This window comes from Delphinus delphis, chromosome 3, assembly GCF_949987515.2.
Source record: "Delphinus delphis chromosome 3, mDelDel1.2, whole genome shotgun sequence".
Taxonomy (NCBI): domain Eukaryota; kingdom Metazoa; phylum Chordata; class Mammalia; order Artiodactyla; family Delphinidae; genus Delphinus; species Delphinus delphis.
This window is the reverse complement of record NC_082685.1, coordinates 143,096,779-143,122,785: the sequence shown is the minus strand read 5'-3', so window position 1 is coordinate 143,122,785 and position 26,007 is coordinate 143,096,779. Positions and strand designations below refer to the sequence as shown.

Genomic DNA, 26,007 nt, shown 5'->3' with positions numbered 1-26,007 from the left:
GGGTTTGAGGATGCTGCTCGGCCAGAGGACTGAGAGCCAAGGGTGAGGGAGGACCGGGTGTGGGAAGGGGAGAAGACAGTCACCTGCTTTAGGTCTGGAAGTGTCTTCTATTTCCTTGGCTAGAGGAGGGAGCCAAGAGAGTCGTAGGAAGAGACTTAATAGTTGTAAACGGCTTTGAGAGGCAGAGATGAAAGCCTCAGTGTAAGTGACACCGTCATTATCTGTCCCTTACCTACCTGGCCTCTTGAGCCAAGCAGAAAGTAATCCCCAGGCAGCAGTTATCACAACACAGACTGCTCAATGGAGGGAGTGATGTCTCAGGAAAATGGGAAGTTGCTGAGAAAATGGTTTCAATAAATGTTGTAACATACTCAATAGTGCATTTTTGTTCGTACCACTCAGGACCCATCAGAGTTCACCACCTCCCTGGTTTCTCCTTTTCTCCAGCATTTTGGTGTCTACTGTTCATTAATTGTTGCCCCCATCAGAATGGAGCCAAGCAAGATGAGGGGTTCTGGAAACTTGGAGAAAATGTTGCTGGTTTCTAACAGAGTTGGCAAAGGTTATTTTGAAGTAGGGGGTAGAAGGCTTAATGTTGTTCTAAGATTGTCTCTGGATTTTATTTGGCTCTATTTTCTTCCTGTTAATTCAGATAATGAGAAAACTGAGCAGGCAATTTCAAATTTGTTTCTTTTTCAAGTAGGTAATCAAATAAGTATGTGTGTTCAGGACAATTACCTGCAATAATAATATCTTCCATTGTGGCTGTGTCACAGTTTACAGAGTGCTTTCCCATTGCCCTCTATAGCAATGTAAGTCCATGGCCAGTTCATACCCCCTTCTGATCAGTATCTGTGAATGTCTGGAACACAGCTGAGAAAGCGCTGAGAGTCTAAAGGTCCTGCTTACAGACACAGCTCTGCCATCAGCTCCCTTTATGATTTAAGACAAATCTCTGGACCTCATATTTCTTCACCAGCAAAATACATTTGGACTAATGTCTGCCTCCAACTCCAAAATTCTATCATTTAAAGTCTAATTTGTCTTCCTCTAAAGCTGAAAATATGGAATAAGATACATGAGGGTTTTCTTTTCAGCCCATGATGCTGTACCATTGCAAGGACCTTTTTCCTGAACTCATGATCTCCCAACTCATTCTAGCCAGTCTCTCAAATCTATGAAGCAGCTGCCTTCTCTTGCTTTGAGTTCTTGACTGTCAATTTCTTGCCTCTGGGTGTGGTGGGCAATGTTTCCTAAGCAATGTTTGAGGACACAACTGAGGCACACCTCTGCAGAGCCACTCCTGCCCTTCCATCTTCTGTATAAATCAGGGGGTGAAAATTGCAGGCCTTTGTTTTTGCTATAGAGTAAACAAGGCTGTCAAGAGCCTACGCTATTTGGAAGAGGCAACTGGAATTTAAGCACTGTCTTTTCCAAGCTTTACATTCCAGGTGTTGAGTTCTTGATATTTATGGAACGCTGGGGTACCATCATTCACCAAGTATTTGGTCTGACAGCTAGGTGAGCTGTATCATTGCTGTGAGATGTGGAAACACACAGAGCACTTCAGGGCACACACTTTAGCCATTGTGCTCACCGAGGATAAAAATTATGAGTTTTATGTCAAGCTTCAGTGCTATCAAAATGGCCCAGAGCTTATTCCCTAGACCAAGAATATTCCCATCACTAGACCCAATCAAAAATGCACTCAAGGGCTTCCCTGGTGGCGCAGTGGTTAAGAATCCACCTGCCAATTCAGGGGACACGGGTTCGAGCCCTGGTCCGGGAAGATCCCACATGCCACGGAGCAACTAAGCCCATGAGCCACAACTACTGAGCCTGCGCTCTAGAGCCGGTGAGCCACAACTACTGAGCTCATGTGCCACAACTACTGAAGCCCACGTGCCTAGAGCCCGTGCTCTGCAACAAGAGAAGCCACCACAATGAGAAGCCCGCGCAGCTCAACAAAGAGTAGCCCCCGCTCGCCGCAACTAGAGAAAAGCCGATGCACAGCAACGAAGACCCAACGCAGCCAAAAAAAAAAAAAAAAAAAAAAAATGCACTCAAGTGGTTTTGAAACCAAAAAGAGAAGAATAAAACCCCCAAGGCTAGATAAAGGAAGATATACCCTGGCTGAATTAAGTCAATGTCGGGGAAAGGCACTCCTTTTTTCCCTCTGCGTATCTTATCAAAGAGTTGAAGGTAAATTTAGGAGCAGAGAGTTGAAAGGTACACTTAAGTTTTGAATTTCAAGACTGAGTCCCTGTCTCCTGAGAGGACAACTTCATTCTTCTTGTCCCCAAAGAGATTTCTCCAGTTCTCCAGCAATGATTCCAGGTCACAAACTGCTGTTGCTTCTCAGAGAGAAAACAGTGGGCTATTAGTGAGAGCCTTTCTATTCAAAATCTTGTAAGATGAAGCTCATTTGTCCCTAATGAGAGTAGAGATGGACAATTACTGCCCTTCTCACCCTGAAAAGATGGCCTCTTCTTTTAGACACATTGCATCACTGGAAATTCCATTTTTAAAGCAAGAAAGGCAAAACCTCAGAGATCATGTGCTTGCTGCTCTCTTCAGTGTGTTGATGAATGTGAAGGTAAAGGCATCAAGAAGGAAATTACGAGTCTTTGAAGAGACTGCCTATGACCCAAGTTGTTTTCTTTTCTTTTTTCTTATTTATTTACTTTTGTCTTAGATTTGCTTTTTTAAGGCAAATGAAGTAGACTTGTGCATAAAGCTGCGACTCAATAAACTTGCCAGGGCTTTGTAAGTTCTGGCATCAGGATGCTTTCCACAGCATGACAGATGAGGAAAGAGCATACCTTTGCTGAGTGGTTTACAATGTGAGTTTTCAGCTCTGGTATACTTGTAACTCTGGCTAATTGGGTGAAGCAGCACATGAGCCTATAACGACTGAGTTCAAAGTTTTTTCAGATTCACTTCCTTGTCTCCAGAAAAAAAGCCTTTTGGTCAGAAAGTGATCCACTCAACTATAAATCTGAGCACGCTAGTGTCCCCCCTCTCCATGACCCAAATTAAGGAAACTCATTGTTAAAGCAAATTAAAGCAGATTGAGGACCAAGCCACCCAGACCCAGAGTGAGTTTTTAGAAAGATTCAGGCATTTAGCAGAAAAGATGTAAAATAAAATTCAGTCAGATTTTGTTTTTAATTGTGGGCCATGTTTGTGTGTGTATTTATTTTGTTATTTTACTTATGAAATAAATAAATCTACGTTGCCCCAAATCAAAAAGAACAAAAATGAAATGAAATGAAAGTGTCACACCCACCCAGATCCCCCAGGGGTCCAATTTGTTTTGTTATCTGTTTCTTCTGTGACTTTAGAGTTATTTTATCAGCATAAAAATAAATTCATATTTATTTATTTTTGCCTTTTACAAATTGTACCATAGTATATATAGCTCGCTTCATACTTTGCTTTTTTCACTTTACAGTATCCCTTGGATGTCATCCCTTACTAGCACATAAAGAACCACCTCATTCTCTTGAGGCTGCATTGTATGGGTGAACCATACTCTATTTAAGCAATTCCCCATTGATGGGACGCTTAGGTTGTTTCCAACACTTTGATATCATTTTTCAAATGGTATAATGAATAATCTGGGATAAAAGTTATTTCACCCTGGTAAAGGATATCTGTGGGATACATCCCTAAAAGTGCAATTGCTGAGACTAAGGGTATACCCATGTGTGATTTTGTATAGCTAATTTATACCCCATAGGGGTTGGAGTCATTTACTCTTCCAAATTGTGAGATTTAAAAGAGTTTGCCCCAATGGGGCTGCTGCCACAGGTAGAGATAAGTGGTCTTTGAAGTTTGTGTGGGCTGGCAAGCATATGAAAGACAAGCAAAGGCACAGGGAGAACTTGGAAAATTTTAAATATATTTCATTTCCAGTTTCTACTCACAACTGTATATATTACCCAGAAAGGAAGGCAACAGATTCTGGTGATTTCAGTTACTATTTCTAAAATAGATTTTTTTTTTAATGACAATGGATTGGACATTTAAAGACCCGTAGGATTATTTATAAATTATATTACCATTTCACATAGTCTATGTTAGTGCAGCTTTAAGAAGAAAGCACCAGGCTTCTCAGAACTCCAAGGTTCTTCCGGTTCAGTTGTCTCTCAGTGTTGCACGCCATGCAGATTTGAGTCTGCATCTGTACCATGCCTGGTCATCAGTCACCCACGGCTGGTTATCTGGGCACCACTGGTGGAACGAGGCTGGAACAGGTATTTCCCACCTCCAGCAACAGGAAATACCAAAGGACAAAAGAATGAGCCAAGCCAGGGCCTCTGAAGGATGTGGGAACAGAGGAGTGGGGGAGGGTTGAAAGGTTGACTCAAACACAGAGTAGCTTCTCACCAGGAAATGCCTGGAAGTTTGAGCTGAAACAAAAAGCCAGGGACCAGCAGACCTCTTGGGCAGGTAAATTCTCCATTTTGCCCTTGGCTTCTTTATAAAAATGAGTCAATGGAACTTTACATCCAGCAGCTTCATCAGACTGGCATGAGACAGGCTTTTAACTTCTCCAAATTGGGCCACGATCTAGCCAAGTTCTGAAATAGAAACTTTTATTTGATCTCAAATAATTATTGAGTACCTGCCATAATAACCGTAATGGCCAAATTGATAAAGCATTTTATGACTTACTACAAGCTTTCGTAGGCATTATCAAGGACTTTAGAATTCATTAGAAGAAACCAGATGAATGCATATAAAACAGCTAAGATAATGCTCAGAATATGGAGCAGAGAATATTAAAGTTCAAGAAGATCATAGATACTGCTTTTCTGATCTATTTCTCCCATTATTCAGATTAAGAAGCGGGCAGGGAGGGCAAAGAGATTATGTGACTTGAAGATATTAGCTGTGGAAATAGGCAGATCTAAGTCTGAAACCCCATTTTGCCACCATCAGTTACTGGCCGTGTAATCCTGGACAGATGGCTTATTTTTTCTAGGGCTCAGTCTCTCCATCTATAAGATGGTGATATTAAGTCCTGTAGGTTTGCTATGAAGATTCAGTCATTTAAGTGAAGTATCTACTAGCGTAATTTACTGGCAGCATCAGGCCCAGAACCCTCATCTCTGACTCCCAGACTATGATCTTTATACAGCATCACACCTGCTGTCTTTCATACCCCCAAAAACCTGTCTAGTGAGAGAATTAGGAATCGAGAGCTATCTCTCCTAGTTTGTGAATCTAGAAACCTGAGCATATGAGAAATCATAGTTCAGGCAAAAACCAGTTTCCCACATCATGAGAGAAATCAGAGTTTGGAGTGCAGTAGGGAATCGGATTCATGGTGCAACTAAGCAGTTCCTCTGCTCGGGAAACTGTTCGACAGCAGCTGGGGGCCAGGCCTAGAGACTGTGCAGGTCAGACAAAGCCCTTATCGTCCTGTGCAGCTCACTTGGTGTGGTGGAAACGGTGACCTTGCTTTTAACCAATAGAATATGGCGAAGGCAATGGATGCCACTCCTGTGATTTTATTCCATCATACATTAGGTTGTTGTGAACTTGAGGCAAAGTAGTGCTAGTTTTTTGTTTGTGTGTTTGGTTTTTTACTACAAATGAAAAGACCCTAGCTGGGAAAGAATAGTATTTTGTCACATAAAACCAGTGGTGTGCTATCAACAAAAATATTTGATACTATTTTATCTTTGAGCCATCTTGCATTCAAGCAGACAGCATGGTCTCCTTTCTGGCTGAAGATCTGCAGGCCAAGCTTTTTCCCAGTAGGAGTTTGAATGGGCTTTGACTGGTTTGCAATGTAAATGCTAGAAGAGCTAGTTAGCTCACCTTGGGTGGTGGGCCTTTGGTAGTTTTCTTACAGCTGGCCTCAGAATATGAGATCTTCCTCTCAAGATCAATGCCAATATCACTTTTAGATTCTCTTTTGACATCTGAGCTCTTTGGGGGCCATCGTCTCTTTTCCTGGAGAATTTTGCATTGTGAATAATAATTCTAGAAGGCTTTGGTCTGCCAATCTGTTCATGACAGAGTTTGGAGATAGGGCAGGAACGTTAGTAAAACTTTACTATTTCAAACACCAACATCCACCAAAAGTTAAAGTGGGTGATTTGGTCTAAAGATTACTTCAGATTGTGCTTCATTCTTTTACTCTTAAATATTTTCTGGCTTCTTAATATTTTCAATAATTTTTTTCAGATTAGATATGAACCAAGTTCTTAAAACAGGTCTTTAGCTTTAACTTGTGAATGTCTGACCTTCAAAAGTGAACCAGCGGGGCTTCCCTGGTGGCGCAGTGGTTGAGAGTCCGCCTGCCGATGCAGGGGACACGGGTTCGTGCCCCGGTCCGGGAAGATCCCACGTACCGCGGAGCGGCTGGGCCCGTGAGCCATGGCCGCTGAGCCTGCGCGTCCGGACCCTGTGCTCCGCAACGGAAGAGGCCACAACAGTGAGAGGCCCGCGTACTGCAAACAAAAAACAAAACAAAAAAAAAACAGTGAACCAGGTATGTGTTCTTTCTGAGGCTCCAGGGTGCACACTGTGTCTTAGTTTAGAAAGTGAAGTGATATTTAATCTTCCAAAGAAGTATTTGTTGTATAGACTCCCCAGGGAGAAACAGTGAACCCCTGAAGGACTCTTTTCTTGAGCTTTCCACATTAGGGGAGAAAAAGTATTTTTTCTCTCTCTTTTTTTTTTTTTTTTTTTTTTTGCGGTACATGGGCCTCTCACTGCTGTGGCCTCTCCCGTTGCGGAGCACAGGCTCCGGACGCGCAGGCTCAGCGGCCATGGCTCACGGGTCCAGCCGCTCCGCGGCACGTGGGATCCTCCCGGACCGGGGCACGAACCCGCGTCCCCTGCATCAGCAGGCGGATTCTCAACCACTGCGCCACCAGGGAAGCCCCAGAAAAAGTATTTTTAAAAAATGCATCTTTGTTTGTAGCATTCAACAAGGACGGTTAATTTTGATCACCGTAAACATTTTTGTTAAGATATTTCCTAGATTCTAGAAATCTTGTTAAAATACCAAAATAAGAATACTATGAGATAGTTGGCTGAGAACGAGCAATTTTGACATTGCTCGTGACATCTATGTATTACATAATGTCACCAAGATGCCAACTTTGCAAAGTTTGCTTCGGATCTAACAAATCCTGTTAGGAAGTTCTTCTGGATTTTATGGTTATTTTTGCAGAGTAATCAATAATAAAGGATCTGTTCTTTTGCACTAAAAATCTGGTAGCCATAAAAGTTTTTATTAGTTCTGGGAATATCAATCAATGTGCTTAAATAAGTGCCCACTAATGGAACTCAGCTCTGCAGAGGCAGTGAGTTGCTTTACTGAAGGGAAGCAGGCTTCCCTCCACCCTTCTCCCTCTAACTGGTCGAAAGGGCAGAGTGGAGAGGGCTCTGAGAAGTCTATGTATCAGGCTGTGAGAACTCGTTTTCAGGGAAGACTCTTTTCGTTGCTGGGCTCTGTAATCAGAAACCTGAATTGCTTACCCAGAAAAGCCATCTTTGCATATGCAGAGCATTTCCTCTTAACTTGATGCTGAGAGCTGGCTGACCTCAGCACACTGGCTTCACCTCTAACGCTGCCTGTCCCAGCAGAAAGCTGAAGAAAAAAATGGCTTTTGTTTATTCATTTAACAAATGAACTGAAAAAAAGCTAGATGTGGACTTCATTAAGTAAAATCAACAAAATCTTTCCTCAACTTAAGCTCTATATTTAGTTAACCTAATTCAAAAGAGAATGAAAATGTAGATAAAATGTTGTGTCCTAACTTAGGCTCTTTAAATTCGCACCATGTCTACTGAAAGGCCATGAGTACAGCATAGTGGGTGAGGGTCTGGGCCCTGGAGCTGGGTATGAAGCCCACCTCAGCCACTCAGCTGACCTTGAGAAGAGCTTGACCTCTCTCTACGCTGACTATGGCTCCGACCTATACAGGTTTGTGATTTTGGCAGTTTACCTACTTTGTCAGTGACTGGTTCTCCATCTGTGAGATATGGGTAGTACCAGTCCTGGCTTCCATGGCATCTGTGCTTGTGAGAACTTGGCATCTTGCATGTGCTGAAGACTGTTAGCTGTTGTCATTAAGCATGAGAACCTGAAGCGTGTTTTCATTTAATGTCTTTCCCACCTTTGTTACTGATGGTTTCCAAGGATTAAAATGTGTGCACTGGAGGGAAAAGGCAGGCTACTTTAATTAATAAATTCTATATACATTTAGTTAAATAATTCCATGAAAAGGGACTTGGTGTAACCACTTTAAACAGTGACTTGATACTGATAACCATATTGTGGGATCCTCAAAAAGTAAGTGGACCTGTGGAAGGTTCCGAAGGTGCCTCTGGGACATCTCTAGCAGATCCAAGGTTAGTACTCAAGTGCTTCTACGATTTGGGGGGTTAGAGATGCTGAAGGCCAGGTGCATTTGAGAATTGTCTTCAAGCAAGCTAGTAGAAAGAGCACTGGCTTTTGTTTGGAAGCCCCCGGGTCAACCACTTACTAGCTCTGTAACCTTGAGCAAGTTAACTAACTCCTGAGTATCAACATATTCATCTTTAAAATAGATATGATAATACCTACCTCATGAAGTTGTGATGAGGATCACACCACCATTAACACATAGTAAGAGCTCAATAAAAATTGCCCTTCCCCACATAATCTTTCCTAAGCGTAGAAATGGCTCGCTTGATAAACCCAGAGACAGTAAATAAACCAAAGCACAGTCAGGGACAAAACGGATTCAAAGTGTATTTGCAATGTGCTATCACTCTAAACAACTCGTCTCTTCAAAGCACTTGACTTAAAACTATCCCTTATAAATAAATGATGTCATCTTTCTGCAGTTCCTACTATAAAAAAGAGCTTTTAGAAAATGTGGTTTCTGTATTGGAGACGGTAAAGAAACAGAGACATTCTAGGGTAGATGCCAGGACTACACTTCCAAGCAAGACCATCTTGACTGGAAGGAGACAGATGAAAAATTTCACCACCTCTTGAGACTTTGCCTCCTTGACTGTCTTTCTGTTGCTCTGTATCATTAGTAGAGCAGCTATCTTACCAATTTTTTCTGAATTATAATTTAAATGGGTATTTCTGAACTAGGCAGGATCCTACCCACCCTTGAAAATATTGTTGTACGTGAGTAAATACATTTCTAAAACTGTATTTAGAAAGGGTCTTGTAAAACCAAGCTTGTTCTTAAATTGTTATTTGAAGGATATCTAAAATTCCTACTAGCTTGGTATGGTCAAATTCCAGAAGACCAAAATGAGTTTCTTGGGCTTACTGTGCATATTTTTTGTTACAATTGAATGACAAACGTTTTAATGCATGTAAATAAAAGTCACAAAACATAACCAATGCCAGTGAAAATACATTTGATTGGAAGTAAACTTTATAATATTTATTTTATTCCTTGCATACTTATTATAAGATAAAGCACAGATTTTAGTAACTTGACCTTTATATGAACAAGTAGGAAAGAACCAGATATAACCAGAGCTTTTTATAATTCCTATGTGCTGTTAATACTGTTGTATTGAATAATGTACACTGAGAATTGAAATTAAATACCTTACCCCAAACAGAGTTCCAGGGAGATTAAAGATTTAAGATTTTGAAACCAAGCAAACTATCGAAAAAGGAAAAGTGTATTGAAGATTTCTCAAGCTTGGGAGGGTGAGGGAAATTAAAGTTTATGACTCTTGAAGAAATCACTTAATAAAAAAGATGTGTAGACATTATTTGTAGAACACCTGTATATTTTAAGTAATAATATATGGCAAGCAAATTAGAAAAAAACTATAGCAAATATTATTTTAAACATAGGCAAAGGGTAATTATCTCTATTATATAAAGAATCTATACCAAATATACACACACATACATAAACTCTTCAACTATCAGGATTTAGTAAATGACTGGTGAAAATACAATTAGGAGGAATGGTCATCAGATATTAAGTAAATTCAAAAGAAAACTAATATACAGACTATTTACTCATTCAAAAATTCTGCTTCTTTTAACAAGTTTTTATGATAATATTCCATTCCTAGAGATATGGTAAATAAAGTCTTCTCATTCACTAATGGGGTATTAAACTGCTGGGCCAATCCACTGGGAAAGCAATTTGATAACATGAATTGAGGTAGTCATATGCTTTATTTTTTTTTCTTCCAGTTTTATTGAGGTGTAATTGACATACAGCACTGTATAAGTTTAAGATGTACAGCATGGGAATTCCCTGGCAGCCCGGTGGTTAGGACTCTGAGCTTTCACTGCTGAGGGCCCGGGTTCAATCCCTGGTCTGGGAACAAAGATCCCGCAAGTCTTGCAGCTCGGCTAAAAAAAAAAAACAACAACAACACACACACACACACACACACAAAGATGTACTGCATAATGATTTGACTTGCATACATCATGAAATGATTATCACAAAAAGTTTAGTGAAAGTCCATCGACCAGTGATTGAACCCATGCCCCCTGCAGTGGAAACACGGAGTCCTAACCACTGGACCACCAGGGAATTCCCAACAGCTTTCATATACAACATACAGCAGTGTTAATTCGTCATGTTGTCCATTACATCCCTAGTACTTATTTGTCTTATAACTGGAAGTTTATACCTTTTGACTGCCTTATCCAATTCCTTTCCCCACACACACCCCCTCTTGTAACCACAATTCTGATCTCTATGAGTTTGTTTGTTTTTGAAGTATAATTGACCTACAACACTATGTTAGTTCCTGGCGTACAACATAGTGATTCCATGTCTCTATACATTTCCAAATGATCTTCATGATAAGTCTAGTTACCATTTGTCATTCTACAAAGATATTACATAATTATTGACTATATTCCCTACACTGTACGTTTCATACCCATGACTCATTTATTCTGTAACTGCAAGTTTATACCTCTTAATCTCCCTCACCTATTTCTCTCCTCCCCACAGCTGGTAACCAGATTCTTTAATGCACTGGTTCCCTTTCCCTGAACTACACTAAACAAAATATCTCTAGGTAAAAACCAGCCTTCATATATTCATAATGGTGTTTTTCATAAAAGTAAAAACTGCGAAACAACCAAGTGTTCAACAACAAACATGGTAGTAAGTAAATTTTGATACAATCACTGGATCTGCTATCATGAGGCTTAAAAATGATGTTTATGGTGACTATATATGGAAAAGTATAGTCTGCGTGATCTCTGTGTATTTAACTCTGTGAGAGAACATTCTGGAAAGAAGCTCAGGGAAGCACTAACAGTAGTTGTCTTTGCTCTACTGAAAAGACAGGAAGTATGAAAAGTAGTCAAGAATGTGAGATCTGGGTCCAAACTGCCTGGGTTTCAATCCCAGCTCTGCCACTTGAATGGACGGCTATTTGACTTTGATATGGAAGAGCTGTTGAAATTGGGCATGTTTTAACTTCACTGTTATTAGATTTCTCCATCAGTAAATTGGTGGTAAATTAGTACCTATGTCCTGGGAGTTTTGTGAGGATTAAATATATTGATACTAATACAGGTAAAGCACTAACAACAATGCCTGGCAGATAGAGAGAGCTCAGTCAGTATTAGCTATTTGCTATTTAAATGGTAGAACCAATAAAGGCAGGCTTTTGCTTCCTCTTTTCTACATTTTCCAAATCAACTTTTCTCTCCCGAACATATTACTGTTACATTGGGAAAACGCAATAAATATTTTTCTGAAGGTCTTGAAAACAGGGTCAGCTGGATTTTCTAGTCATGTAGATTCAACTCGTAATTGGGATATCACGGTATGTAATCAAAGAATGGATACTTCATGTTGCGGGAATCCAAGAATTGAAATTGGAGTTGCAGTAACAGTTGAAATGAACTTTGTGTCTCATTTCATAAGAAGTTAGGATGGTTCAGTTTCCTTAAAGGACTGCTTGCTTCCTTTGGAAAAACTTGTGTCTACACAGTATTCTCTCTCCTCCCCCAACCTCTAGCCTCTAGACTACTCAGTACTTCTCTATACCTCACATGGTTTAGTAAAATTTTTGAAAATATTTACAATAATGGAATAAGAAAATTTGGGGGGGGGCAAAGAAAGTTTATTAGGGAAAGGGGAGAAGGAGTAAATTATTCAGTACATCTGTTAATTTCTGAACATTTCCAAAGGTACCAAGCATAAGTTGATTTACCTATAGAGTTAATCATTTAAATATTTTTTGAAGTTCCAGGAGCAGAATCAAATTAAGAGGAAAATTGCTTTCTCTTTCCCTTATTATCCCCTAAGTTTTCAGGGAAAACTTTTGGAAAAAGTCTCTGCTAATTTTGTAGTCTTCTTTTGCCAGCAACTAGCAAGTCTGTACAATATAGTTGCCAAGGCAATATCGGGGCCATGTAGACAGAAGGTGTGGTGTGTAGAGAGGGAGATGATGAAAATGGATTAACAGTGTGAGCAAGAGGAGTTTTTTTTTAATTGTAAAAAATAAAAGTACACTACCCTTTATAAGTGGTTATGCCAGCCGTTCTAACATCTGTTGTTACAAAAGAACTTCATTATAATAAGCCTTTTTTTTTTTTTCCTATATTGCCTTGTGTGTGGATACGTGATTTGTGTCCTAGATATGCCCCCTTTATGACTGTGTCCTGGGCCATGTCAAAACTGGTTCCCCTGCATGCAAGTTAGACAAAGAAATTTTTCATTTGCTAAGACCAGGAACATTTTTTCTCTAAGTCCTACTCGAAGCCCTGAATTCAGCCAGACCCTTCCAGACTATGATTGAAAAGACAGGCACACCCCTTGCTCCAAAGTGGCACAAATATTTGCTGCTTAAATAAATCGAGTCTCCTTAGACAGGAGTGATAGTCGGCCAAATGCTTGCTTATTTTTCTACAATTGTTACAGTTTCGAAAAAGACTCAACTTTTCTTCTTTGTTTTGTTTTTGTTTTTTCTCCTGCAGGTACAATCCTTGGATTTACCCTCCGACCATACAAAATGAGCTACCGGGAAGTCAAATACTTCTCCTTTCCCGGGGAACTTCTGATGAGGATGTTACAGATGCTGGTGTTACCACTAATCATCTCCAGTCTCGTCACAGGTACCCTATGCAGTTTTGTTCTGTTTTTTTCATGTGTGCTTATTGCAAAAGATCGCTTAGAAAAACAAACGCTTTAGGTTTCTGCTGGATGCATGCTCTGTTCTAGAAAATAAAAGTCCCTTCAAAATGATGGAAAGGAGGCTTTAGTAATGCATGAATGATTATAACTCTCGTATTTTACCAATCACAAGAGGAAACGGATTTGAACCGCCACGTAATCTGGTCTGCCTCACTACAAAAGAGGCGCACTGCTAAACACTACACAACCAGCCTTCTCTGCCCACAGCGATGTAGTTGACAACAGCGTACAACAGGTCTGTTTTCTCACCCTCTTATCCCACCCAGATAACATCTGGTTGGACAGCCTATTAGCTATTGATGCAAGAATGCTTGTTCTCAGAGCCACCACGACTTGAGCGGGAGCCTTCTTGGAAGCCTCATCAAGAGGTAATGCCCACAACACACTCACCAACTCTGCTGCCACCAACACTGTATCTTTTCCTGGTGAACCCGCATGATTTCGTTCCCTTCTCCATTGTCCCCCACCCCCGTTGCCTTTTACGCTGGTGGGAGAATGGGGAGGGGGTGGGAGATTTTCCCCATCCAGATATTTTGTCAGTTGACACTTGGATTTTCAAGGCACGGAAGCTTTGCAGGATAGGATTCTTATTTTCTATGAACGCGAAATAACGATTTACGCCTGCATGGGAAATGGTTGAAGAGTCACTGGTACCTATGATTGGAGAATACAAACAGAACCAAGAAGTTTTAGAAAACTCTTCTCTTTCCCCACAGCACATCTCTGACTTGGAGAAGGAATGTCCATAGACACTGCCCCAGCAGGATGGTTTCTGAGTTTGTAGCTAAAACCCAGAACTCAGGTATTACTGGCCCTGTTTTCTCTTCCGTCTTTGGCTTACTGCCGACCCTTAGGCAGATCGTTCTGTGGCTCCGAGCATCTCTCCCCCCCGCCCAGGGAGTTCTCAAGGATATTTATAATCGCCTTTCAAGATCTCTGTGTAATAAGAACAACATAGGACAACTCAAAAGTCTTGGGGCAAGATTCTGACTGCTCTATGCCTTGGAGGGCTGGCCATTACTTGGACAGAAACTATGTCAGTTTGTTTTTTTTCAGCGCCTTGCAGATCTCTGCTGGCTTCTACTTGTTCAGGTCTTCAAACAAGTGATTGCATGTACATAAAGCTTCCATTGGAGGATGAGGTGCCCATAAAACAATCAAGTAGACAGAATGATTTGGGGCACTTGTTTTTTAAACTGGCCTGGCCCATTGCTGACCAGAGGTAATCACAGCGGCCACGATTCTTATCAGAGAAGCTAAATTCATGCTGACGTGAGGGCACATCCTCATTATCTATGTGCTGCCATTTTCCTGGGAAACAAGTTCTTGCAGAAGCACTTAGAGGACAGAACTCACATCCACTATTTTGTTTAATGGTACAGGGAGTCCCTTCCCACCATCCCTACTGGCTGGAGTCTGAATTGAGTACCTGCAGTTTTTCTGGATGCAAACTGTGGGGTTTTGGGTTCCTTTATACTGTCTCTTCAAGGGTGAGAACAGTGTTTAGAGGTTTCTGCTTTCTGGCAATTGTGCTAAAAGTCCCACTGTGCTACAGTGGGTTTTGTAAGAGGAAAGCCCTCGTTTGGTACAACTAGAGGAAATATTAGCTCCCTTTAGTAGCAATCCGAGTTAACAGTTATTTGAAGTGGAATTTCCTGGTATTTTCTAATACTTAATACATCAACTTTGTTGAAGGAATAAGAGCTTTCGTTGAGTAATTTTTCTGGGAAAAAAGATAACCCACTATGATGCAATCCCTCTGCATGGTTAAAAAGAAATTGTGCGTAAACCTTGGAGAAATTATCAACATTTATAATATTGGTGTTAAAGAGAAAGGAATTATAAGCTGCAAACAACCAGTATAAAATGAACTTTTAAAATGTAACCTAATTGCAAGTTGGGAATGCTGCCACTAGGGACCATTAAAAGAGTGTCAGCTCTTTTCCAGGACTGTTAAGAGAAGTGGCTTAATTTAGCTTGCCAAAGATCTTTTTAAGGTGTTGGTCTCAAAGGAATAATTTCCAAGCTACATGGTCATTTAGATATTCATGATCAACTGGAATGAGTGATAGATTCCATAAGAATTTCTTTCATGGTTTTAAGTACAGGGATTCTAAACCAAAGCAGGGTGTGACTCAGTGTGAATGAGGAGGGGGGGGGGGGGGGGGGGGGGGGGAGACCTATGCAAAGTACACACACCCCAGGGGATCCCTGTATGTGTTGGGAAGCATTATTGGAGAATGTGCTGGGAGACAACAAAGTCAGGGTCCACTATTTTAGAATGGAAAAGCAAACTCAGATGCCTCCAGTGGCCAAGCGGGCGACGTATATACATGAAGCTGCCCTTTCAGGCTACTTTCTGTTTTCCTACTTAGTAGAGTCATGGATACAGAGAAATATTTCTCTTTGACAGGAGAGGTAACAGAGATGAGTGTGATGATAAATGGAAAGTGACCCGCTGCAGAATAGCGTAGACAAAGGGAGGCAAGATTGTGACCTGAAAACTATCAGCTCCAGCCAATTGTTGCCATGTGTCAGCAAGGGCCAGATCTTCCAATTTTTCAAAAGAATCCAGAAATCCAAAAATTGATAAGAACCCAGATTTTCAAACATTGACATAATTAACATCTGCAGGCTCAGTCCATCCCTTGGGCTACCAATATTGGAACTCAGGTTTCAGCGTCAGTGCTATTAATTATAAGAAATGCACTGATAGATTTGTGCTCCCATCAGGCTATCTCTGGGTTTCATATGTTGCCTCATTCCACTGTTGGCAGTTCCATATCGAAGCTTAACTCAACATGGAATCAGCTACTGAACACCACATTTATTGTCTACTAAACAAATAACTGTTGGAAAACTTCTCCTCCACCTTCTGCGTATTACCACGTTGTGTCCTAGCCACGTTGGCCTTTTCTGCGCCTGACAGGAACACGAGAACTCAGCACTCTTAAGTTCAAAAGTCCCAGGGTCTGTGCAGACAGAAGCTGAAATGCATGAAGCCCTTATTGCGTTATTTCCATTTGGCATTTTGTTTTAGAAGGTTCTGTACATTTAATCACATTTAAACTCTGAGACATTGAAGTTACGTTTTCATAGTTGGAACATCCCTGTTGGTGAATTGTGACACTAGACCCCCTGTAAGCCATGTTCTCCTTTTTCTGAATTTGAAATTTTCAATCCTTCCAAACATCCTTGGTGTGTATTAGCATTCCAGAAGCTGCCAGAGAGAAGCTGGAGAAAGCCTGATGGCTAGATTTGCACTCAAGTACCTATTTTTTTGAACAAGAAGAATACTTGTATGCCAACATACCGCACAATAAAATAGGGGATTGGCACCAATTTCTATTGATTTGGTCAAGATAAGAAGCCAGACTAGATATTTCATGCCAGAATTATGAGTTGGCTCGGCTGACTTAACCCTGATGAAATTCACTAGATAATAAGTAAACTCCATTTCAGGTTGCTCTGTGTAGATGTAACCATCACCTCCTCCTTACTTTGGAATTTTTTCAGAAAACTAGTGCTTTCTTCTTTTCTCATTCTAAGTGTGCCTTCCTTCTCAATCACTTACCTCGAAAGGAATCTTCCGTGTCTCCAGTTTTCTGGAAGGGGGATGCATCCCTTTGGACAAACATCTTCCAAATCTATAGACCAATGAACTCAATGGAATGTGGGACTTAACTGTAGTTGAAGCCAACAAGCTACACTCAGCAAAAGGCTCTCTTACCTGAGAAGATAAAAGTACAGACAATAAATGGCATACCTCAAAGTATGGCCCTTAGTGTCAGAGAAATGACAGTTACAATAAAAATAATCTAAAATTTTGTCATTTCCTTTAACACAAGAGGGCAAAAAATGAGCTAGGCAATTCTTAGTATTTGGACATGTGAAAGGTTTGTGAAGGTCTTGCAAAAATGAAAGCCAAAATCACACAAGAAAAATTTAATATTTTAAACTATTCATTGTCATGACTCAGGGATATAGCTGAGGCCTTTGTGAAATACCCCAGGCATCTATGTACAAGAAAAGGGACTGTAGATTTCTTTCCTTTCTTCCCCCACACATACATTTCATTGAAGGAGGGAAAAAAAATATCCATCTCGGGTAGGGAGGAGTTTCTTTGGGCCTCCTTTTCATTCTCTGTAAAACGAAGGTGTTAATGGTACCTATGTCATGGGTCTGTTGTTCTGAGGAGTTATGCCTGGCACACAGTATGTGCTCAATTAATGGTAGTTATCGGCAGTCAGAGTAGCAGCAGTGAGAGCTGTCCTGGTCCACATTGTATAAGTGAAAATTCTAGAAGAAGAAGAGAGCTTCAGTTCAGGGGCATGTAACTAAGCCTCCAGATTCCTCACGTCTCGTATGTCTGTGATCCTTACAGCTATCAGTTTCCTATTAAAGGTAAATTAAAGAAACCATGAGTAGTGGAGTAACAGCACGGGAAAATTCCTTCCTCTCTACTGGAAGGGATTGGTTTTTGCCCTGCAGTGAGGGATGGGATGACCTTATCACAGCTGCATAATTCTAAATATTATCATTGGTTATACAACTGCCCGGTCTTTCCTGAGAAACTTAGCCCCAGTGTGTGGCACCCTGGAATCCACAGGGCAGCAAATTCCACGTGCTGCTTACATGCCGAAAGCGGCTAATCAAAACGTTGACAAACTGAGTCTGTCTCAACACTCGAACACACTTCATGGCAGCCTGGAAACAAGGTACCGAGAAAGCAGCTTCAGCCCAGCTCATTTGAAGCCAACCATTGGCCCCGCTTTATTTTCTATCTCCATCTGTTTACAAACGTGGGAAGGGAGGCTAAATAACATCCCTCTAGAGGGAGAGGTTGTAAGATCTAATGGGAAGACCCATCTGAGGGCTAAAGAGATCACCCGGCTTTTTTGCATCCTATAGAAAGGAAATCTGGGAAATTAAATGCTTTTTATTTATTTTTAGTGGATTTGGGTTTTGGTAAAGCATAGACAAATTTATTTAAGTCTAGCTGTCCCAGAAAATGTCTACCATTCTGTCGCAGACAATCTCATTCACTAAGCACTTGTTGAGCTTTTTTACGTACCAGCCACTTTTCTAGGACCTGAGGGTCCCAAATGAGGAAGACAAGACCCCTGACCTCAAGGAGTTCAGAGTCTGGTTGGGAGATAGACTCATGATTGCAGCGTCACGGGAACAGTGACCCAGGGAAGAAGAGCCCAGTGGAGGACAAAGTAGGGACTGAGTATCAGGCCATTCCTCTTCCTGAGTCTCCAGTTTTCAGGCTCCCCAGTCAGCAGCTTGTTGTTGCTTTCCTCACACCTGGCTCAGCGTTAAACACGGTAAGAGCCAGAGGGGGGTGCCCCGTGACGTTCCCAGCAAAAGTAACCCCGGGGAACATAGCCTCACAGATGGGAAGTCAGAGGGAAGAGGCACCTAACAGGGTTTCAGTCACAGAAACTTTCCGTTTCAGAGCAGAGCCACTCAGCTTTCAGGAGGAGAGGCAGGAGACTGAGGCTGTCCAAACTGGAAGGCAGAGAGAGGTGACGCTATGCATCCCGACGCCCAGGACAGGAGCCCCCTCTCCAGCACCCCGGAAGGTGGCCATCAGCTGCCTCCTGAAAGTTTCATGCTTAGGTGGTCCGAACTTGAGTTGCACTTGTCTCCTGCGAGGTCCACCTAGTGGTGCTAATTGTGCCCCACGGAGCACAGTTCTTCAGCCAGTTTCAAGAGGGCATCTGAGCACAGCCTAGAATTTCTCTCCCAGTTCTTCTCATGTGCCCAGTCCTTCTAGGCCCCTTACCAACTGGGTTGCCCTCTCCTGAATCCCATTGTTTCCTCAGAATTGAACCCAGAGCTCCAGGTGTCACGTGACTGGGTAGGGAGAGTCACCAGGAACCAATCCTCTGCTAATACCAGCTGGGGTTGGGTCAGCTGCAACAAACCACTGGCTCAGAGGGGTTCAGCCTGTGCTAACCTAACCCCTCAGAATTGAACGTGTATGGAAAAACTTTTGTGGTAAAAATGGAACAGTTCTTGAATTGAAAGATCAGAAGCCCCAGGCTCAAGGCTTTGTGTGAGATTTGACTTTCCAGAAGGCTTGGGGTTCTATGAGCTGGGATTTTTTTTTTTTTTTTTGGCCACACGGCTTGTGGGATCTTAGTTACCCAACCAGGGATTGAACCCAGGCCCTCAGCAGTGAAAGCACGGAATCTTAACCACTGGACTGCCAGGGAATTCCTGGGAATTTTTATCTGTGAATTTCAGCAGCTTCAATGTAGCCTGTGGTTTTGATCGGTTCTGGTTTGTAAGACATTTTTGAAAGTTTCTTTAATAAAATTAACAAGAAAGAAAAAGTTAAAACTTCTTTTAAAATTAAATTATTCTCTAAGAAAAATAAGATTTTTTTCCCCTATGTTACCAATTTGGTGATTTCTTTCAAACTACTGTGGAACTACAGGTCTGTGGGCCGTGTTGGAAAGAGATGCTTTTCTTCTGCTGATATGATAATGGTTTTCAGTAGAGCAATGATGAATTCTGACTGGAGATTTGTGCTTAAGGACCCACACAGACACCCAGTCTATGGACTTTGATTTGAATGGACTTCTGCTAGGAGAACTGCTCACCTTGGGAATGACTAGGAACCTGCATTCCATTACAAAAGGCTTCTGTGTGTCCCATAAAGCCAAGTAAAAAGATGCTGGAGTTTCTACCAGCAGAAAGAGACAGACATAGAGATAGAGAGAAAGAGAGAAGGTTCTGTAGCCAGACAAGGCCTTCTGTGGCAATGCCATGGGTTGTATGTCTGCAGGGGACAGTACGCCATCTTCCCTCTGTTCCGTGTTTAGTGAGTATTTCATGATAAGCAGAAAGAAGGCTTTGGGGTGACGGTATTCTCTGCTGAAGGATTGATCTGCTGGAATGATCCAGCCGATTCTGAGTCTGGGTAGAATTTAGGTTCTCAAGCCTTATGTTTGTGCAGATTTATTTCTCTAGGCAAGATAATCTTCTTTTTAGCTTCTTCATGGAGATCTTTGTAATAACCCCAGATCCCCAGGCTGGAGGCCAGCGCACTACCCGTAATTGCACTTGTTTTGCTAACCCAGCAACATCTACATTATCAGTTAGTACTGCTTTCAAATGTCCATTTCCTGCACTCCCTCGTATGGGGAAATAGGTTTTGCTGTCTTTCTATTTAATTTTTTAAACAATTACTTGAGTTTCCATCTGAGTTTTCCTCAGAGGGAAGAAACTTCCCCTAAATTACCAAGGGGGTTTCCTCTCACAGGGCACTGGATGAAGGGAGGCCAGTGTCTGAGCTCTGTGGTGCTGGGGACAAGTAAACAAGTCAGAAGAAGCTCCTGGCTAATCATTTAGAAAGAATTCTGTAAGAGCATGATGGCAAGATGATTGTAGGCCTCCTAGATCCAACCTGTTGAGATGATATTTATATTACCAGGACCTGTCAGTGCTGTTGGGGGGGGGGGGGGAATAAACACACACACACACACACAATCTTGTGTCATCTATAATACCCCCGGACCCTCTCCCCCACCTATACTCCTTCCCACCACTGGATTATTTTGAAGCAAATACGAGATACTTCATTATGTTTCTAAAAGCAAAGAACACATAAGACAGGAATAATATTTTAAGACGATTTTAACTTGTTTCATGTTTCTTTAATGTTCTACACACACACACCCCCCCACACACACACACCAAGAGTTGTCAGTCACTTAAAGAAAGTGTTGCCAACCAAGCTCTTTACTTTCTTTCCGTTTGTGGTATAAACTTCTCTACCAGTGCTTTACATTAATTACCAATGCTTCCAGAGAGCACGATGCGTCTCTATCTAGTAGGAGATAATGCAATAAAATGTTGATGCTATGAAATCTGGGAACACAGTTTTTCATTATAGCACAATATGAATATGGGTCTGTGCACACATAACATTGTATGTTTGTTTTTTCCAAAGTTCTTCTGACTCTGAAAAGTACTACAGTCTGACTGTTGCCTCTACTCTTTTTAATTTGGAACTTTTCCAGAATTTCTTTCTGTACTTTAAGGTTTCTCAACTACATCATGTCTCCTTAACCTGTAATTTGAATGCACTGTTCTCAAAGGAGTTTGTGCTAAGAGCTGAAGTTTCATTATTTTAAAACGAACTTTCCTAAAGAATATTGCAAAATTTTCCTAAATTGATACATACCATAAAATCCTTAATATCAGCATACCCTACCTACACAGTAAGTATTTATTTTTTTAAAAAAGATGGAAACACTAGTAGCTTCTATACTGGAATCTTGCTGTAGTTTTAAATTTTAGAATATAATTTGGCAGTTTTACCTTGGGACCTGTGCTTAATGACATATCTGAAAGCATTCCTTTGGCATGCTTAGGCTTAGAGCCAGACATTAATGTAGTAGTTCTCAAACATATTTAAGAATAATAAACTGGAAATTCATAACAATAACACTCATGGGTACATTCAAAACGTTTACATACTAAATGATGTAGGAACACATTTACTGTGAGAGAATATGACTCTTAGTCAGTATGAGAACAAAACTATAAGCATGTTTCCATGAATAGTAGAAGCTATTAAATCTAAGCATGATTGACAATTTCAAAATTTCTAATATCACTTAGGCATTATATTTCATAATTCTTAGCCCCTTTTTTGCCAGTATTCACATGAGTAGAGGCAAGAAACACTTATGAAAAATTCATAGGGAAAAATCTTAGAATTGAAAGAATTCAATCTATTGACTTTATTCATTTTTTTTCTGAACTGGACACGTGGCATCATTATTTGATTTTAGCAGAAAACAGATATTCTATGGAAAGATGGCTAATGTCAGTATATAATTTCCCATTAAATAAATACCTGAACACTAACTTAACACCTACCAAGTAAGGTCAAGGGCCTGAAAAGTGCTGTATAAAGCACATAAGCATATCTGGATATATAGCAGTGTGTATCAGACTTTCAACTGCTAGAGACATCCTTGTTGTCAGACTTTGCCCTCTACCACTAACTTCCCCTTGTTCCTTGTTCCTTGGAATGATAGAAATCTATTTTACAATAGAAAGAGAGGGGCTTTTATTTATATGGAGTCCCTAAAATTATTTCTTGGTATTGGTAGACTTAGATTTATCTTATTTTCAAGATGGTTTTTATTTTTTTAACAGTTTTTTTGAAATATAATTCACGTGCATACAGTTTACCCATATTAAGTGTATAATTCAATGGCTTTTAGTGTATTCATGGAGTTGTGCATCTGTCATCACAATACATTTTAGAACATTATTACTAACCCCCCCAAAACCCCACACTTCCTAGCCATCACCCCCAAATTACCCCATTCCTCTAACCCTAGGCAAACATCAGTCTTCTTCATTTCTTTATAGATCTGTCTATCCTGGACACTTCATATAAATGGAATCATACAATACACGGTCCTTTGTTACCGGTCTCTTTCAAGGTTCATGTTGTCAAGGTTCATCCCTGTTGTGTTACTATTTCATTCTCTTTTATGGCCGAATAATATTTCATTGTTTGGCCCTATTTTATTTATCCATTCATCTGTTGGTGGACTTGGGGGATTTTTTACATTGCAGGCAGGGCGCTCTTATGAATAATGCTGCTGTGGACTTTCATTGGCCAATGTTTTCATTTCTCTTGGGTATATACCTTGGAGTGGAATTTCTGCGTCATACGGTAACTCTGCTTAACCTTTTGAAGAACTGCCAGACTGTTTTGTAATTGCACTTGTAATTGTAATTTACATCCCCACCGGCAGCATAAAAGGGTTCTAATTTTTCCACGTTCTCGCCAACACTTATCATGTCTTTTTTTTTTTTCTTTGCATTTACCTGTAAAAGATGTATGTTTTAGCTAAAATTTTCGAAGTCATAAGATATGTAGTCTGGGTATTATAACTGTGCATTTCATGTCTCAAAAAAGATAAAATTCAAATGTTACATCTTTGGTTATACTAAAATAATTGTTGAAATCCTTTGAAATGTATGTAGATTCATCAATTATAACTTTTTGTTATGTTAGAATATAATATGTTACTTTCTTTGGCTATAGTGAATAAAAATCAGCTTAATTAAAAAAATAAGACAGGTGACACAACAATGTGAATATACTTAACACCACTGAACTGTACCTTTAAAAATGGTTACGTTGGTAAATTTTATGTTACATGATCTTTAACACAATTAGACATTTTCAAATATAAGGTAGATGTAATATTTTAATGTCAGTTCTTTTGAAAGGGGCATTCTAAATGCTTGTTTGCTTATTAATCTAACCTACCACAGCTAGACTTTTTACACATAGCTTTCAAAGGACATCATACACTGCTTAAATCAGAGAGCTTTCTCCCTGTGCCGGGAATTCACTTTTGGAAATGTATAGTATAGATGCTTGAGGTATCCAGAATGTTAAGTCTTGAGGGCAGTAATCAGATAATCTCTCCAAATCGAGACATTCCTCAGAGGCCCCTGTGGTTTCCCTGAAGAGGTAGTTGGGGGTCAGGGTAGGGGTGTGGGAAGAGACAGACAGAAGCAAGAGGACCTCTGGATTACATACTCGAGTTTCCTCCAAGGAATGTGGGTGCTAAGACTGGAGTGCTGGTACAAATCTCACCGGTATGAAGTGGCCTTTATGAGCTACCTCAGTGGCCTGGTACATCTTAACTTACAGAATGTCCCCCGTTGCTGAAAGTTCTGTTCAGATCTTTTATAATACTACTGAATTATACATTCATTATAATTCTCTGCATTATGAGCTATAATTCCAGGTCAGTTATTTTCAACTCAGAAGGAAAGGGTTTACTTCCTTAGGTGTCTGCACTTGGGTAATTCCAGAAGAGCCCCTGAAGTCCCATTCTTTTAGGACCCTCCACTTTTTAAAGCACTCGTAAGACCTCCAATCCAAATCTTGGACTGTGTCTTTGTAGAATGGCTTCTACTGCCTTTTGACCATCAGTAAGCCAAAGCGAAGCTTGCCAACTGACCATTCTCAGTAATTTGGGGGTTGTTTCATTCAGCTCCCATCCCATTTCTTGAATTGCCAGCTGTGAGTTGTACCTCCGCTTGGTGAGTTAGTTTATGGTGGTACTGATTATTGCTCATTTGTGTGCCTGAAGAGGACTATAGCCCAAGCAACCTCTTGCATTGATGGTGAGATCCTCTTACAAATGTATAAGTAATGTACAGGCTAATTATAAATCATTCATTTGTGTTTATTAAAGAAAATCCCAAAGACCCTTTGGTGTAAGCAAAATGTAAGCCACTGACCACTCTTTAAAGAAACCAAGCTATATCGCTAAGGGAAAACTAAAGGTGGGTGGGTCTTTTGAAGTTGACGTCACGGAGGGCAGCATTGGTGCTGCTGCCAGAGACAGGCTGGATTATTCGTCGGACCAAGGGAAGTCTGGAATTTTAAAGAACACTGATAGAGTATTACAAGCACTATCCTTGATAACAAGGGCTGGCTTTTTTTCACTGACAGTTGGTTTCCTCTGTTTATGCTGCTGTTTCAGATTATCCTTTCTGTGTTGAAATCCACACAAGGGGCATGAGCTTAAAACCCTCAAAAAATAAACAAAATATCCCAAGCTTTTTGTAAGTCTAAATATTAGACATTGTTCAGTCATGTCTGCCCCCTCCATCGTTGGACAAACCACAGTGGTATGTGGGTCGGCTTTATCCTCCAGCCCTGTGATCTGCTGTCAGTGGCTCTGGGCCAGTGTCCTCTCCAAGTGCAAGCTGCATGAAGGCAGACAGCGTGTCTCTGTTCTGATTAAGCTTTGCAGCCAAGCTCCCCCAAAGGCGCCACATTGGCACGGTGCTGTGCAACTGTGTGTACACGTTGACAATGACAATTTAACCTCCCGGCTGGGAAATGGGATTTGGATATTAGTAGGAAAACAATTTGTGGTCTCATATTTGTGGTCTCTTAAAGGAGAAAATTCTAAGTGGTTCCTAAGTCTTGGAAAACTTTCTATTTCAGTATTTCAAGAGTCCTCCCAAATAACGCTCAAAGGGGTATTTTTGAAAAAAAAAAAAAAAAGATTTCTTGAAGCTTTGCAAGTACAAAAGTTCCTGCCTCCGTGGAGTACAAATAGTGCTATATGAGGGAAGCAGAGGCGTGGGCAGGAATTAAAAGTACATTACATCCACCCGTGTTTATTGTGCTACAGTATTGGGATGTAAGGGTCAGAGGTAGAATTGGTCCCTTGGGATGTTTCTTGTTGAAATCCATGGCCCTGGTGTTGCTAGCCAAAATGCATCTATTCTAATAAAACATAGGTTCCACATGACACCATAGCATTATAAAATACATATTTGTGAGAGTTGCAATGGAATTAGACTCTGCTCACCTCATACACACAGGTGGTGCAGAGAAAGTTGCATGATTCTGCATAACTAAGTTTTAGGTTTTCACTAATTACCCTATTGGAAATACGTAGTTCTTCTTTTGTAGTTTCAAGTAAGAATCTAATTTGACCATTTTCCGCTTAAAATACTTTATGAGTCCTGTGGTACTCAACTAACGCTCACTGTTAACCAATTTCCATACTCAGCCACGTGCCGCTCATAATGCAACTTATTACAAGGACTTGAATGAAATCATTTAATTATTTTCAATATACAAAAGGCAAAATTAGCTGCCATGAATTTCTCTGGAGCAAAGCATACTCATCCTTCCAAATAAGTGTTCATTTTTGACATTCAATCAAGATACACTCAAATTCAAATATATCTTTCATTAAGTAGAGTATTTCCTTTGGCGTTCAAAATGATTCCAAACTTTGCTCAGAGAAGAGAAAGA

General features: G+C 40.6%; 1 protein-coding gene across 1 annotated transcript in view; it reads left to right on the top strand.

The window, feature by feature from the left end:
- SLC1A3 (solute carrier family 1 member 3) overlaps nucleotides 1-26,007 on the top strand; it is a 75,067-nt gene that overhangs the window by 7,623 nt on the left and 41,437 nt on the right. The window contains exon 3 of the mRNA XM_060009587.1: nucleotides 12,953-13,090. Coding sequence (XP_059865570.1) covers nucleotides 12,953-13,090 — 138 coding nt within the window. The remainder of the gene's footprint in view (nucleotides 1-12,952; nucleotides 13,091-26,007) is intronic.